General features: G+C 36.4%; 1 protein-coding gene across 1 annotated transcript; it reads left to right on the top strand.

Moving 5' to 3' along the window:
• Positions 1 to 1,419: 1,419 nt before the first annotated feature.
• On the top strand, positions 1,420 to 11,748 carry bdh2 (3-hydroxybutyrate dehydrogenase, type 2). Its single transcript, XM_028018305.1, has 10 exons — positions 1,420 to 1,511; positions 2,910 to 2,989; positions 3,602 to 3,680; positions 9,224 to 9,320; positions 9,610 to 9,718; positions 10,053 to 10,113; positions 10,226 to 10,339; positions 11,123 to 11,181; positions 11,318 to 11,410; positions 11,557 to 11,748. The coding sequence occupies exons 2-10, from the start codon at positions 2,918 to 2,920 to the stop codon at positions 11,608 to 11,610; spliced, it is 738 nt and encodes a 245-aa protein (XP_027874106.1). The 5' UTR covers positions 1,420 to 1,511; positions 2,910 to 2,917; the 3' UTR covers positions 11,611 to 11,748.
• The last annotated feature ends 661 nt before the right edge of the window (positions 11,749 to 12,409 follow it).

The following is a 12,409-nucleotide window of genomic DNA, read 5'->3' as shown; positions in this document are numbered from 1 at the left end:
GTTTAGCATTAATAATGAATTTTCTTTAAAACTGTTTAGCCTAATTTTAAAAACAAAGAAGATTTTTGTCTCTTGAATGTAAACTGTAAACACATTCCTCCACTCTTCCTTTAGAAATGTTGAGGCTCTATCAACTCTCCAGTCTGTGAAAAGTGCTTTAAATTTAACCAATATTTTTCATAAAGAATTGAAAATAATTTTATTAAAATGATATCTCCTTCCATTTTGCATCCAAACTGCTGGCACGGCATTTAAGATTAGCTGGAGGCTTTTCAGAGCTTTTGGAACATAGTGTGTTCTGGTGTTCTTTAATCACCATGATGTTTCTCGTTTTGGATGTAGTAGCCAAGAGATTTGTGTTGTGCAGGAGATAAAAAAACCCATCTTGGTCCAAAATATCTCTGGGGCATCTAACAGGAGAGCTGGAAGACAAAGTCATAAGACACGTGGAAGCTTAAAATCAATTTATTACAGTGAGAATCGTGTTGATGAATTGTACTGACAAAATGTTTTGCATGTTTATATATTCCTGAGGGTCACAAGTGTTGAGACAAACAGCTGAATTAGCATGGGATAAAAGAAGAGCATGCCAAAAAAGACATATTATATATATTATTATATACATATATTAAAAAGACATTTTATTTACACTAAACAATTTTAGAAAATTCCAGAAAAATATTAACTAGAATTTTAGTTTATTAATTAGAATTTTAATCAAAGAACTATACAAGTTGATTGATACGTTGATACAAGTACAGGTACTGATACTTTAGACATTTATTGAACTAAAGGTGTTTTCTTTGCTATTAAATTTTCAGGGCCTTTATCCCCATGCACAGCCTCATGCAGAACTTTGACCAGATATCAAAGGTCAGTTTTGACAAGTGTCTTACTGAGGCCAATGATAAGCTCTACAGCAAATGAATGTTTCATTATATATTGTATGTTGGTGCCTCGGAAAGCAAATGACACAGATGTACATACAGGTCACCGACTGAGATTATGTTTAATTCGACTAGAGACTCTTGGAATACAGATGATTTTCTGTAATAATGATAATCACAAACTAAAACAAGAAGAAAAAAGAGAAACATAAATTATCTCCCCCAGAAAAGAAGAATAAATTATGTAGCTCTCAGTAACATAAAAAAAGTAGCATTATTCCTTCATGTCATTCAACTTTTTAAACAATTTTTTTTCTTACTTTTCAGCCTCCAAACTAAAAGAACAGCACTGACTCCTGCTGGTTACAGTTTGCAAACATTGTTAAAGACCTAATTTAGTATGCTAAGGGCCTCAATAGCTTTGAATAATGTGTAACAATTTTTACTGTGAAACACCTGCAGACCATGCAGTAAGTCTTTCATGAGAGGACTTCGGAGTTACTTATGGAGGTTTTTTTTTTACCTTTACAGTGCCACTTCCGGCTTTCCAACCAATCACTGCGCAAGAAGGGAGTCACGTGTGGCTTTGCTTAGTGCAGCTGTGTCTCAGTCGAAAAGACGACGGTGAGTTTGCAATTAAAGTTCACGTCTCTTTGAAGCATTTGCTTTCTTGTTTCTTCCAGTAAAAGTTATTACATATCCGCTGACTGTTGGCACAATTTGGCTTACGTTTTTTTTTGCGACGCTGTCTTAATGTAGGCGAAATCTACGTGCAACAGGTTGCATGCTGTTCAAATATGCTGTTCATGCTTTCCTCTGATTAAGTAGCAAAATGTTACATTAATGCATGAACATTGTGATACTAGCTCATTTACCATTTTCAAATAAGAATGTTTATTTGGTTATCTACTTTCTTTACAGCCTATAATATAACTGAATCCAAAGCCAGAAACGTCTTCAGAAAGAGTAAAAGTCTGCTTAGTAAAGCTTTCTTAATGTTCTAATGTTATTCATTAGAACACGTAATGTAATGTAATGTTCTAATGAATAACATTAGAACATTACATTAGTGACCACTAAGGTCACTAATGTGACCATCAATATGGTGACCAGTAAGTATTGGTAGAATTTACAAGTACAAATCCAAATGTGAAAAACTTCAATATTTTTGTCACTCATTTAGCAAGTGAAATTATATGTTTATTAATTTCACATAGTTATTAGATGCCTTTATTTCTTTTGGGACTTTTGTGATGATTGTTGCTTAAACATGAGAAAAACCTTACATTTGGTGTCTGAGTAAAATAGAATATTACATAAGATCAACAAAACATTTATCTTATGTTGGCGAATGAGTGCTGACCAACCACTTGACCATAACATTCCTGTTTTTAAAAACCATCTAATGTAATTTTTTTTTTCCAAAACTAATTTTCAGTTTCTCATTACCTGAAAGCAGCAATCTTCGCAATCAGTAGAAATAAATGACTGAAAAAAATAGATTTACGTCTCATAAATCTATCTGATTTTTACTTTGGGACATTTTTGTGCAACATTTTCAAAGTGACAGGCAAATTAATTCACATAGAGATAGAAATATTCAATGCATAAAAACAGAATAAAAAACACATAGTTTACTTTTCAGTGGTATACTAATTTACAAGTCACAATAAAAGAGGAAAATCTCACTGTTTGCCAAGAGCTTATGAAATTGGTGATCAAACCCTTTTAAATGGGTGCTAACCTGTGAGGAATTTAAATTACTCTTTATTTTTCTTTTTGTTCAAGTGTCTAAGATTTTCAAACTGCAGTGTTTAAAAAGAAACAGTGTGTCACCCATTACTTCTTGGTCAGCAGGTATTCTCTTCACAGTTTACTACAGGCTTAGGTATTACATAAGACTTTCACAGACAGTGTAAGGAATCCCACAGATGCTTGACTTTTTGTGAAGAATAACAAATATCAAATTGTGCTCATAGTTGATCAGTTCTCCTCATTTTGTTTGGATTCTCTTCTTCACAGTGAAAACTATGGGCCGTCTGGATGGGAAAGTGATTGTATTGTCTGCTGCCGCACAGGGGATTGGACGCGCTGCAGCAATAGTAAAGTGCTTTTATTAATAAAAAATAAATAATGTCTCTCTTTTTTTAATTATTTTTTCTCTGAAAATCTGTTCGAAAAGTGAAGCCTTTCCTTTGAAAAGACTAAAGCTCCTGAAAGCAAAATCGCCTCATTTGAGCCCATTTAATGTCAGTGGGCTGTAAATGACTGCTCTAACAGCAATCCCAGAGATGAGGTAAACATATGTTCAGACCAATCTTCTTGCAAAACCCTGATGTCATACTCTCCCCAGAGAGGTAATAAAACACTTGAATTTTCAACTCTATGGTCCCTGAAGATGTGTCGAAGTCTTCTATCAGAAGGTTGTTTTCTGGATATAATGGAACATTGAAGCCATAAATTCACTTAGTTGCAACTCAGTACAGTCACTTCTATAGATTCAAACATCCAGTGTGCAGAGTGCTAACAGTTTCAATGTGCACTATAAAAGGTATTTACTAATACAAATTTAAACGAGTTCAGGTTAGAAATCAGTTATGTGTTCTTTTCATTGCAAATTTAATTGTAGATCTCTTTTTTCATGTATTACTGATCTGAAGATCAGAATGCTCTAATAATGTCACATTAGTGATCCAAGTTTTTTTTAATTACAGGCATTTGCAAAGGAGGGAGCTCGTGTCACAGCCACGGACATAAATGGAGAGAAGCTGAAGGAGCTGGACGCCTTTGAAGGCAAGAGGTTTTTCTGTAGGTTGTGATTGCCACCTGCTGGAAAACTGGGGTAAAACAGACTGGAGGCATTGCAGTAACTCCTTTTTTAAATTGTTTTTTAGTCCTTTAAAGGATTTACTAGCTACCCTAAAACTGGCAGCATAACAAGATGTTTTGTTCTTGATCATTTTACGTATATAAACAACACAACATGAACTGATTAATTGGTTACAGACTTGAACTCAAATTGCTTATTACATAGGTGCAGAACTATTGCAAGTTTCATTAGCTGAAGAGTGAAGGATTCCTCTGAATCCACATCAGAAAGGCTTGCATGCTGTTCTTCCAAAGATGATTTACTAAAAATTTAAACAAACCAAGAAGGGTAAGGAACATTCGGTTCTATCCCACAGAATTAAAGTCTGAACAACAAGCAGATCAGATAAAGGTAAAATCGAATTATTATACAATGCAAAGTACAATTACACAATGCACATTTTTTCCAAGTTTTTTCTTTTAGTTTTTTTTAAAAGGCTGAAACTGCTTTTTGTTGTCCCACCTTTATTTTTACTTCTGGCAGAAAAATAATGTTTTCTATCTAGGGGACATTTTTATTCCACCCACATTTTTGATCTTGGTCTTCATGACCGGTTCTTTAACTCACAAACAGCTTTAAAGACATTACAAGAGATTTTGGTTGGTAGAACTGTTGCTTTGACTTTGGAGTATTTTTGTCTGCTTAGATTTACAACACAGAAAGTTTCTCCAAAAATGTTACTATGATAATGCATTTGCTAATTTTTTGTTTGATCTACCTAATTTTGACCTAGATAATTTGAACTAATCTTTTCATGACTTCCGGTTATGGCGTCTCAGTGAAAAGGTGCATGTGCGTATGGCTCGCTGTTAAATCCTTAAATGAATCCGTAATTAAGATCAATATTCACAATTTCGCTCGTTTATGGTAACGGAAAACGTTTAGTGGGGATCATGCCACCGAAAAATGCCAAAGTTGTCCAACAACCAACTAAAGCGACTCCACGAGAAAATGAGGCTAATGCAGCTCATGCTAACGAGACAGCACCGGCTAACTCGACAGAGGCTCAAGAAGCTCCGACCAACCATGATATTCTCAGAGCAATTAACCTGCTGAAGGAAGATATGAACAAACAATCTGCTGATATGATGAAAGCAATTCAGGATATCAAAGGGGATATGCAAGCGCTCACTGAGAGAACTGGAGAAACAGAAGCGCGAATTTCGCAAGTAGAGGACGACGTTACTTCCCTTCAAAGCAGAGTTAAATCACTGGAGAAAACCGTGAAGGTGCTTGGTGATAGAGTTGCGGAGCAAGAAGACAGGAGCAGACGCTCCAACCTGAGACTGGTCGGGCTGCCGGAAAAAGCCGAGGGAGCGGATCTGTGTGGCTTTCTGGAGACATGGCTTCGAGAAACACTAGGTGAGGACTTCGCCTCCTCCCGATGCGTGGAGAGAGCTCACAGGATCCGGCCCCTCGGCTCTAAAACTGCGGCTCCAAGAGTTGTTATATTGACGTTTCTGAGTTATAGAGACCGGGATATAACTCTGAAAGCCGCCAGGCAAATGAAGGAAGTGCATTATGAGAATCACCGTGTCACCTTTTTTCCTGACTTTTCGGCCGAGACTCGCAAGCTGCAGAGGCGCTTTGATGGAGTGAAAGCCCGGCTTAGAGCCCTTAAAGTCCGGTATGGTATTTTGTATCCAGCTCATCTGATCATCACACACAATGACAAGCGACGGATCTTCAAGTCAGTGGAAGAAGCCGAGAAATACATCGATGGAATAAGCCCACAGGCAGAGAATAACTCCAGGATATAGTGTGTGCCCATCGCTTCCCCTCAACAGTGGATGCAAAAGGAACAAATTGCAGTGGACAATATTGTAAGTTGACAAACGTTTTGTTGATGTATGTGAAACCATGAACACTGCTATTAATATTTCTTTATTATACCTTTGTATTGTTACCAAATCTAGCCTTAACTATTAATATTTTGGTCAAATTATTCTTTGTTCGGCCAGCCAACCCACATACTACCTTCGTTATGCGTGTGGATTTTTACGTTACCCACTTAGTGGATGCAACGTTTCATATAACCCGAGTTCAATGTTCAGAAGGGATTAACATCACATTTCGTTTGGGGAAATGTGTGGTGATTTGGGATGAAGGGCTCACTATGGGTACAGTTTTTTTGTTGACTTTACATGACTTGAATGTGAGAATAAGAAGAGGCCAATGCATTATATTTGTTTACATCTCCAAGTACACGATTTATGTCTGATTGCCCGGTAATCAATATATCTAGTTGGAATGTTAGAGGTTTGAACAAAATGGTCAAACTTAAACAAGTGATGGGCAGGATCAAACAGATGAAAACTACAATATGTTTTTCACAAGAGACACACTTGATTGAAAAGGATGTAAATAAAATTAGATCTAGGTGGCCGGGACAGGTATTCTCCTCTAGTTTTACAACTCACGCCAGAGGAGTAATAATAATGATCCACAAATCAATTCCATTTGAACTTAAAAATAAATACCTTGACCCGACAGGGAGATTTATCATTCTTAGTGGGACTATAATCTCTACATTGGTCAACTTTGTATGTCTATATGCCCCCAACGAGGATGATCCTACCTTTTACCAAAATCTGTTTTTAACCATGTCAGCTTATAATGGTTCATTTATAATTGGTGGAGATTTCAATTGTGTTTTAAACCCTGCAATAGACCGTTCAAATAGTTCCGTCATATCCCACCAACAAGCCAGGAAAACTGTCGAGAAATATATGAAAGATCTTAATATAGTGGAGGTTTGGAGGCAGCTTCATCCAAATAAGACAGAGTACTCATGCTTTTCAAGCACCTCCAAAACTTATTCACGAATAGATTATTTTCTGGTCTCCTCTGGTTTATTATCTACAGTTCAAAAATGTTGGTATGAAGCTATTCTACTTTCTGATCATGCCCCAGTTATTCTGTCAATAAAATTACCAAATTATTGCCGGTCTTCAATTCCATTTCGATTTCAAGCTAAATGGTTTAGATCCCAAGAATTTGAGGAATTTCTCGAAGAGAAAATAACTGAGTATTTCAATTTTAATACAACCCAAACCAGTGCATCAATAAAATGGGAAGCCTTTAAAGCCTATATAAGGGGGGAAATAATGAGTTATACTACGTATAAATCAAGACTACATTTGAATAAATTTAAAAACATTGAAAAACAAATCAAAGAATTACAAGAGCAACTGTATCACTCTAATGACGCTGACAAATATAAACAGTCAACTTTCAACATGTATTAGCCTCTGTAGATCGACGCGACAGGGATGCCCTCTGTCCCCCCTCCTTTTCTTATTTGCCATTGAGCCGCTTGCGATGGCAATACGTAAATCCCCTGAAATCACCGGCATTCAAATTGGAGATGTGGAGCACCGGTTGTCTCTTTTTGCAGATGATATTGTTCTGTTTTTAGCTAATCTGAAAGAGTCTATTCAGGCTGTTGATAAAATTCTGAAGGAATTTGGTGAATTCTCAGGTTACAAAGTTAACCAAAAGAAAAGCTCCTTATTACTGCTTAACAGAAATAACCCCCCAATACAAACACAATTTCCTTATACCTATGAGGGCTTTACCTACCTAGGAATTAAGATTAATCCAGATCTAGAGAAAATAGTTTCTATAAACTATGATCCTTTAATGCAGAAAATATTAGATTCTCTAGATAGATGGAATGAGATGCCAATTTCAATGATAGGTCGTATTAACATCATTAAAATGTCCATTCTCCCGAAGTTCTTATACCTCTTTCAGTCCATCCCCTTACACATTCCAGCTTCCTTCTTTTCTTCGATAGATAAAGCCTTTACCAAATTTATATGGAACAATAAACGCCCCAGATTGCGACTCTCTCTTCTTTATCTGCCCTATGAACGAGGTGGGCTTAGAGTACCAAACATTAAGTTGTACTATCATGCAGCACAGCTTTGTGCTGCTACTTGCTATTTTTCCACTGGTGACATACCCTCTTGGGTACAAATAGAGAACAACTTATTAACATTATCTTTGACATCCTATCTTTACTCAGCAGATCTTAAACATCTATTAAAAAACACCAAAAATCCTTTTCTCAAAAACACAATATCAGTTTGGCACCACTCGCATTCAGTTTTGGATGAGGTGTCCGAGCTCTCATGTCTATCACCTATTTGGGGAAATAATAGATTCAAACCAGGAAGAGCAGACAGAGGATTTAGAATATGGTTGAATAAAGGCGTAAATAAAATAGGGGACCTTTATAGTGAAGGAGTTTGATGTCCTTTGAACAGCTGGCAAATAAGTACAGTCTGCCTCAAAAACATTTTTTTAAGTATTTACAGATTAGAAGTTTTGTTTTTGCATCACTGAAATCCACTGCTGAACCTCCACTTTCTACCATAGAATATTTAGCCACTCACCACAATCAGAGTAGGGGTTTACTTTCCAAATTTTATAATATTTTGCTTTTAGCCTTAAAAGAAAATAGTCTCTCATATTTACAAGCATGGAAAAGAGATCTGCAAACTGAAATCTCTGAAGATGAATGGAACAACTCTTGTCTACTGGCACAAACGCAAACTATTAACACAAGGTTTAGACTATTACAATACAAGTGGTTGTTTAGGACATATATCACTCCTATAAAACTTCACCATTTCAACTCAAATATTCCTGATGTGTGTGTTAAATGTAATATAGATAAGGGTACTCTTTTTCATTGTATGTGGCAATGTATGGAACTTCAAACTTTCTGGAAGGAGGTTATTGTGTTCATCTCTCGTTTGATTGAACAGGATGTTTCAATGGACAGTAAACTTTGCCTACTGCATATTTTTCCAGATGGATTTAAAGTACCTATAAAGAGAAAGAAGCTTGTGAGTTTTTGCCTTTTGCAGGCTAAACATTTGATTGCTCTGAAATGGAGGAACCCAGAGAGACCAAAGATAAGTGAATGGATCAAACTACTGAGCAACAACCTGGCAATGGAAAAACTGACTTGTATAACAAAAGGAAAACTTGAAGACTTTGATGATATTTGGTTCCCCTTCCTATATTTTATCGAACAATGTGACATGTAAACTCAACCCTTCCTTTCTTTTTGTGTAGAGAGTGAGCCCTGGGGTTTTGTGTGTTTCTCTTTATTATTATTTTTGGGGTGGGGGGAGGGACGGCATTGTGTTAATTTTTTTTTTTTTCATGTTCTTTTCTTGTATGTTTATAAAGCACAAAATTCTAATAAAAATATTTTGGAAAAAAAAAACAAATGTTAAAACAAAACAAAAAAAAAAAGTTCTGAAAATGATAATATGCACAAAAAAAAACTAAAAAAAAAAAAACTAATCTTTTCATCATATATGGAGGAAATGCAGTTAGTTTCTTAGTAACTGTGGTATAATAGACATTTTCTTTGCACAAATCTAAATCTGGGCACTAATGTATGTATAAATCATTTTAAAAGATTTAACTAATATATTTTTCTGACCAGGAATCAGGACTAAAGTGGTGGATGTGACTAAGAAGGACCAAGTGGAAGCTCTGGCAAAGGACCATGATCACGTTGATGTGCTGTTCAACGTTGCAGGGTACTCTACCTGTCTTGTGATGTTAATCAGTGAATATAACCATTTAAACACGGAGAACAAATTAACTCCAATGAAAGTATGTGTACTCGTCTTTGGAGCTGCACTTTAACAGCATTCTACGATGTTTATCAATCCCCTTACTAAATATCCAATGTTACCTTTAAGAGGAAACCCCTTTTTTAATCTGATTTATTCATTTGAGTTGGATGTTATGCTCACAGCTTCAGCTATGACACCAAAAGAACATTCTCTACTGCAATCCGGCTCCATTGTGGCTTCTTGCTTACAGGTTCGTGCACCACGGCACCATCCTGGACTGTGAAGAAGCAGACTGGGACTTCACCATGAATGTGAATGTGCGAAGCATGTATCTCATGTGCAAGGCTTTCCTGCCTAAGGTGATTCTTCATTTTCTATATTCTTAACACAGCTCACTTCATTGCTGAGAGAACATAGTGTAGAATGTTGTGGAAAAATAAGCGACATATGCCTCTAAAGTTGTTCTCAACCTTTGTCTGTTGGGATTAGCTGTATTACTCTGAGCCTGTGACATGACGAACTGTGACTGTCCAGTTACTAATCCAGCCTCTAATCCAACCGCTGAACTTGCTACAAATCAGGATAGCATCTTAATGATTTTTATTTATTTTTTTGCTGAGATCAAAGCAAATTTGCCAAAATGGAACTTCACTCAATAGATTAATAAAAGATTGCTTTATTTTTTCACTCTAGATGTTGGAAAAAAAGTCTGGAAACATTATTAACATGGCTTCTGTTGCTTCAAGCATAAAAGGTAAAAAAAAAAAAATCAACGTCACTGAAGTATGATAATTTTTTTTAATCTTATCTCAGATATTTGCTTGCCGTCTGTCTAAGCGTAAATGACATGTGCTTCTTGGTTGTAGGTGTTGTGAACCGCTGCATCTACAGTACCTCCAAAGCTGCTGTCATTGGCCTCACCAAATCCATAGCTGCTGATTTTATTGAGCAAGGCATTCGCTGCAATTGTGTTTGTCCTGGTCAGTGTTAGACAAAAAGAATATTTTCTCTGTTTTTTGGGGGGTTTTTTTGCTATTGATGATCTTTAATTGTCCTTCTGTTGTAATTGAGAGTAAGTGAAGTGGAGTTCTTGGAAATTAGGAGCCTTATCATATAAAATCTCACCCCTTGCTTTTAGGGATATATTGTGTAACCCTGTTTGTCACTTCAAAGGCACAAGTGAATGCAATCTCATGCTTATCTATAATAACATTTATGGAGCAGGCCTGCCCTTGTCTTCCTTATCAGCATCCTCCAGTTAGCCACAGAGCTGACACTGCATACTAAAAACATTTCAGATGAATATCTGACCTGCTGTTTTATATATTTTCTCAGGAACTGTTGATACAACCAGCAGCCTCAGCAGTTCATGTTGAGGCTACTGTTTCTATTCCAGGAAAATCTTTTAAAAACACTTTAAATCCAGAACCAACTTTTCCCCCCACTATTTCAGTTTAATCTGAACCAAATGAAACCGATGTTTGTCTTTAATTGAGAGTAAGTGAAGTGGAGTTCTTGGAAATTAGGAGCCTTATCATGTAAAATCTGACCCCATGCTTTTAGGGATATATTGTGTAACCCTGTTGCTTGTTGCTTCAAAGGCACAAGTGAATGCAATCTCATGCTTATATATAGTAATATTTATGGAGCAGACCTGGCCTTGTCTTTCTTACCAGCATCCTCCAGTTAGTCACAGAGCTGACTCTGCATACTAAAAACATTTCAGATGAATGTCTGACCTGCTGTTTTATATATTTTCTCAGGAACTGTTGATACACCATCCTTGAGGGATAGGATCCAGGCCCAGCCTGACCCAGAACAAGTATTGTATACCCTGAACTTAGAATTTTTGTGTTTATTTAACTGTTATCCTGCAAGTTATCTCAAGTTTCACAAGTTGAAATTTTGATTGCTGACTGTTAAAGATAATGAATACCATAAATCTTATTGTTGTATAGGCTTACAAGAACTTTATGGCTCGACAGAAGACCGGAAGAATGTGCACAGCTGAAGAGGTGGCTCACCTCTGTGTATACCTGGCATCAGATGAGGTGAGTCAAGTCAGACGTGGCAGACTGGCTAACAGGATGTGGCTGTAGTCTCTGTACTTGTATAGAAACAGTCTTATGCTAATGAATTTTGTGTGTTTTGTGAAGTAATGTAGTTCATCTGTGATTTGTATCCATGTCCTTCACAGTCAGCCTATGTCACTGGAACAGAACACATCATTGATGGAGGATGGAGACTGTGAAGAACCGGTGACATTCTCAGTATCAGTAAACTGAGAAAAGTTTTAGATCAAAATAAAGCTTAGATAATTGTTTATTTTTGCCCTGAATGTTTGTTATCTCTGCTCAACTAGCATTTCAAATTAAACATGTCAGAAGATTACAAGTGCACTGTGCCATGCAAAAGTAGTCAGGCCCCTTGAACTTTTTCCTTTTGGACACTTCAAAATCACAATCTCCCTCCGCCTTATTTTATGTGGTAGTTCAACACAAAGTTGAAAGTTTTCAGACTTTTTTTATTTTTTTTTTACAAATAAAAATCTCAAAATGTGCAACATAAATTTATACTCTGCTCCCCCCAGCCAGTACTTGACTTGAAAGATGAAGCCACCTTTTGCTAAGAACTTTTTGGAATTTGTCTGTATCGGCTTTGCACATCTGGAGTCTGCAATTTTGCCCATGTTTTTTTTTTTTTACCAAACCAGCTTAAGCTCACTCTAATTTAATGGAGAACATCTCTAAAAGTAAATTGTTCCAGTATCCCAGTTGGACTATGCGTGAACCTAGACTAGGTGATTTTAAAACATGCACATATTTTGATCTAAAGCATACTTTTGTAGCTCTAGCTGTTCAACTCCATCCAACACATGTTAACTGTGGGTGTCAATTTTCCTCCTTGCAGTATTTTGCATGTAGGATAAAATGTTAAAATTGTGTCTCAAGTGAAAAAGGAACCTTCAGACTTTGCTTTAAATGGGGCTTTATCTCTAGAGTGTTTCAGAAAGGCTAGATTTGTGAAGGGCACAACTAATGAGCTGTGGA

Source organism: Xiphophorus couchianus, chromosome 5 (assembly GCF_001444195.1).
Source record: "Xiphophorus couchianus chromosome 5, X_couchianus-1.0, whole genome shotgun sequence".
Lineage (NCBI taxonomy): Eukaryota > Metazoa > Chordata > Actinopteri > Cyprinodontiformes > Poeciliidae > Xiphophorus > Xiphophorus couchianus.
The sequence above is the reverse complement of the archived record's forward strand: the minus strand, read 5'-3'. Positions and strand labels throughout refer to the sequence as shown.

Bases quoted from the DNA above. Each gene is read 5' to 3' on its own strand.
- bdh2 (XM_028018305.1), top strand. From the start codon at position 2,918: ATGGGCCGTCTGGATGGGAAAGTGATTGTATTGTCTGCTGCCGCACAG. The intron at 11,182-11,317 runs GTATTGTATACC...ATTGTTGTATAG, and splicing joins CCCAGCCTGACCCAGAACAA to GCTTACAAGAACTTTATGGC. The intron at 11,411-11,556 runs GTGAGTCAAGTC...TGTCCTTCACAG, and splicing joins TATACCTGGCATCAGATGAG to TCAGCCTATGTCACTGGAAC.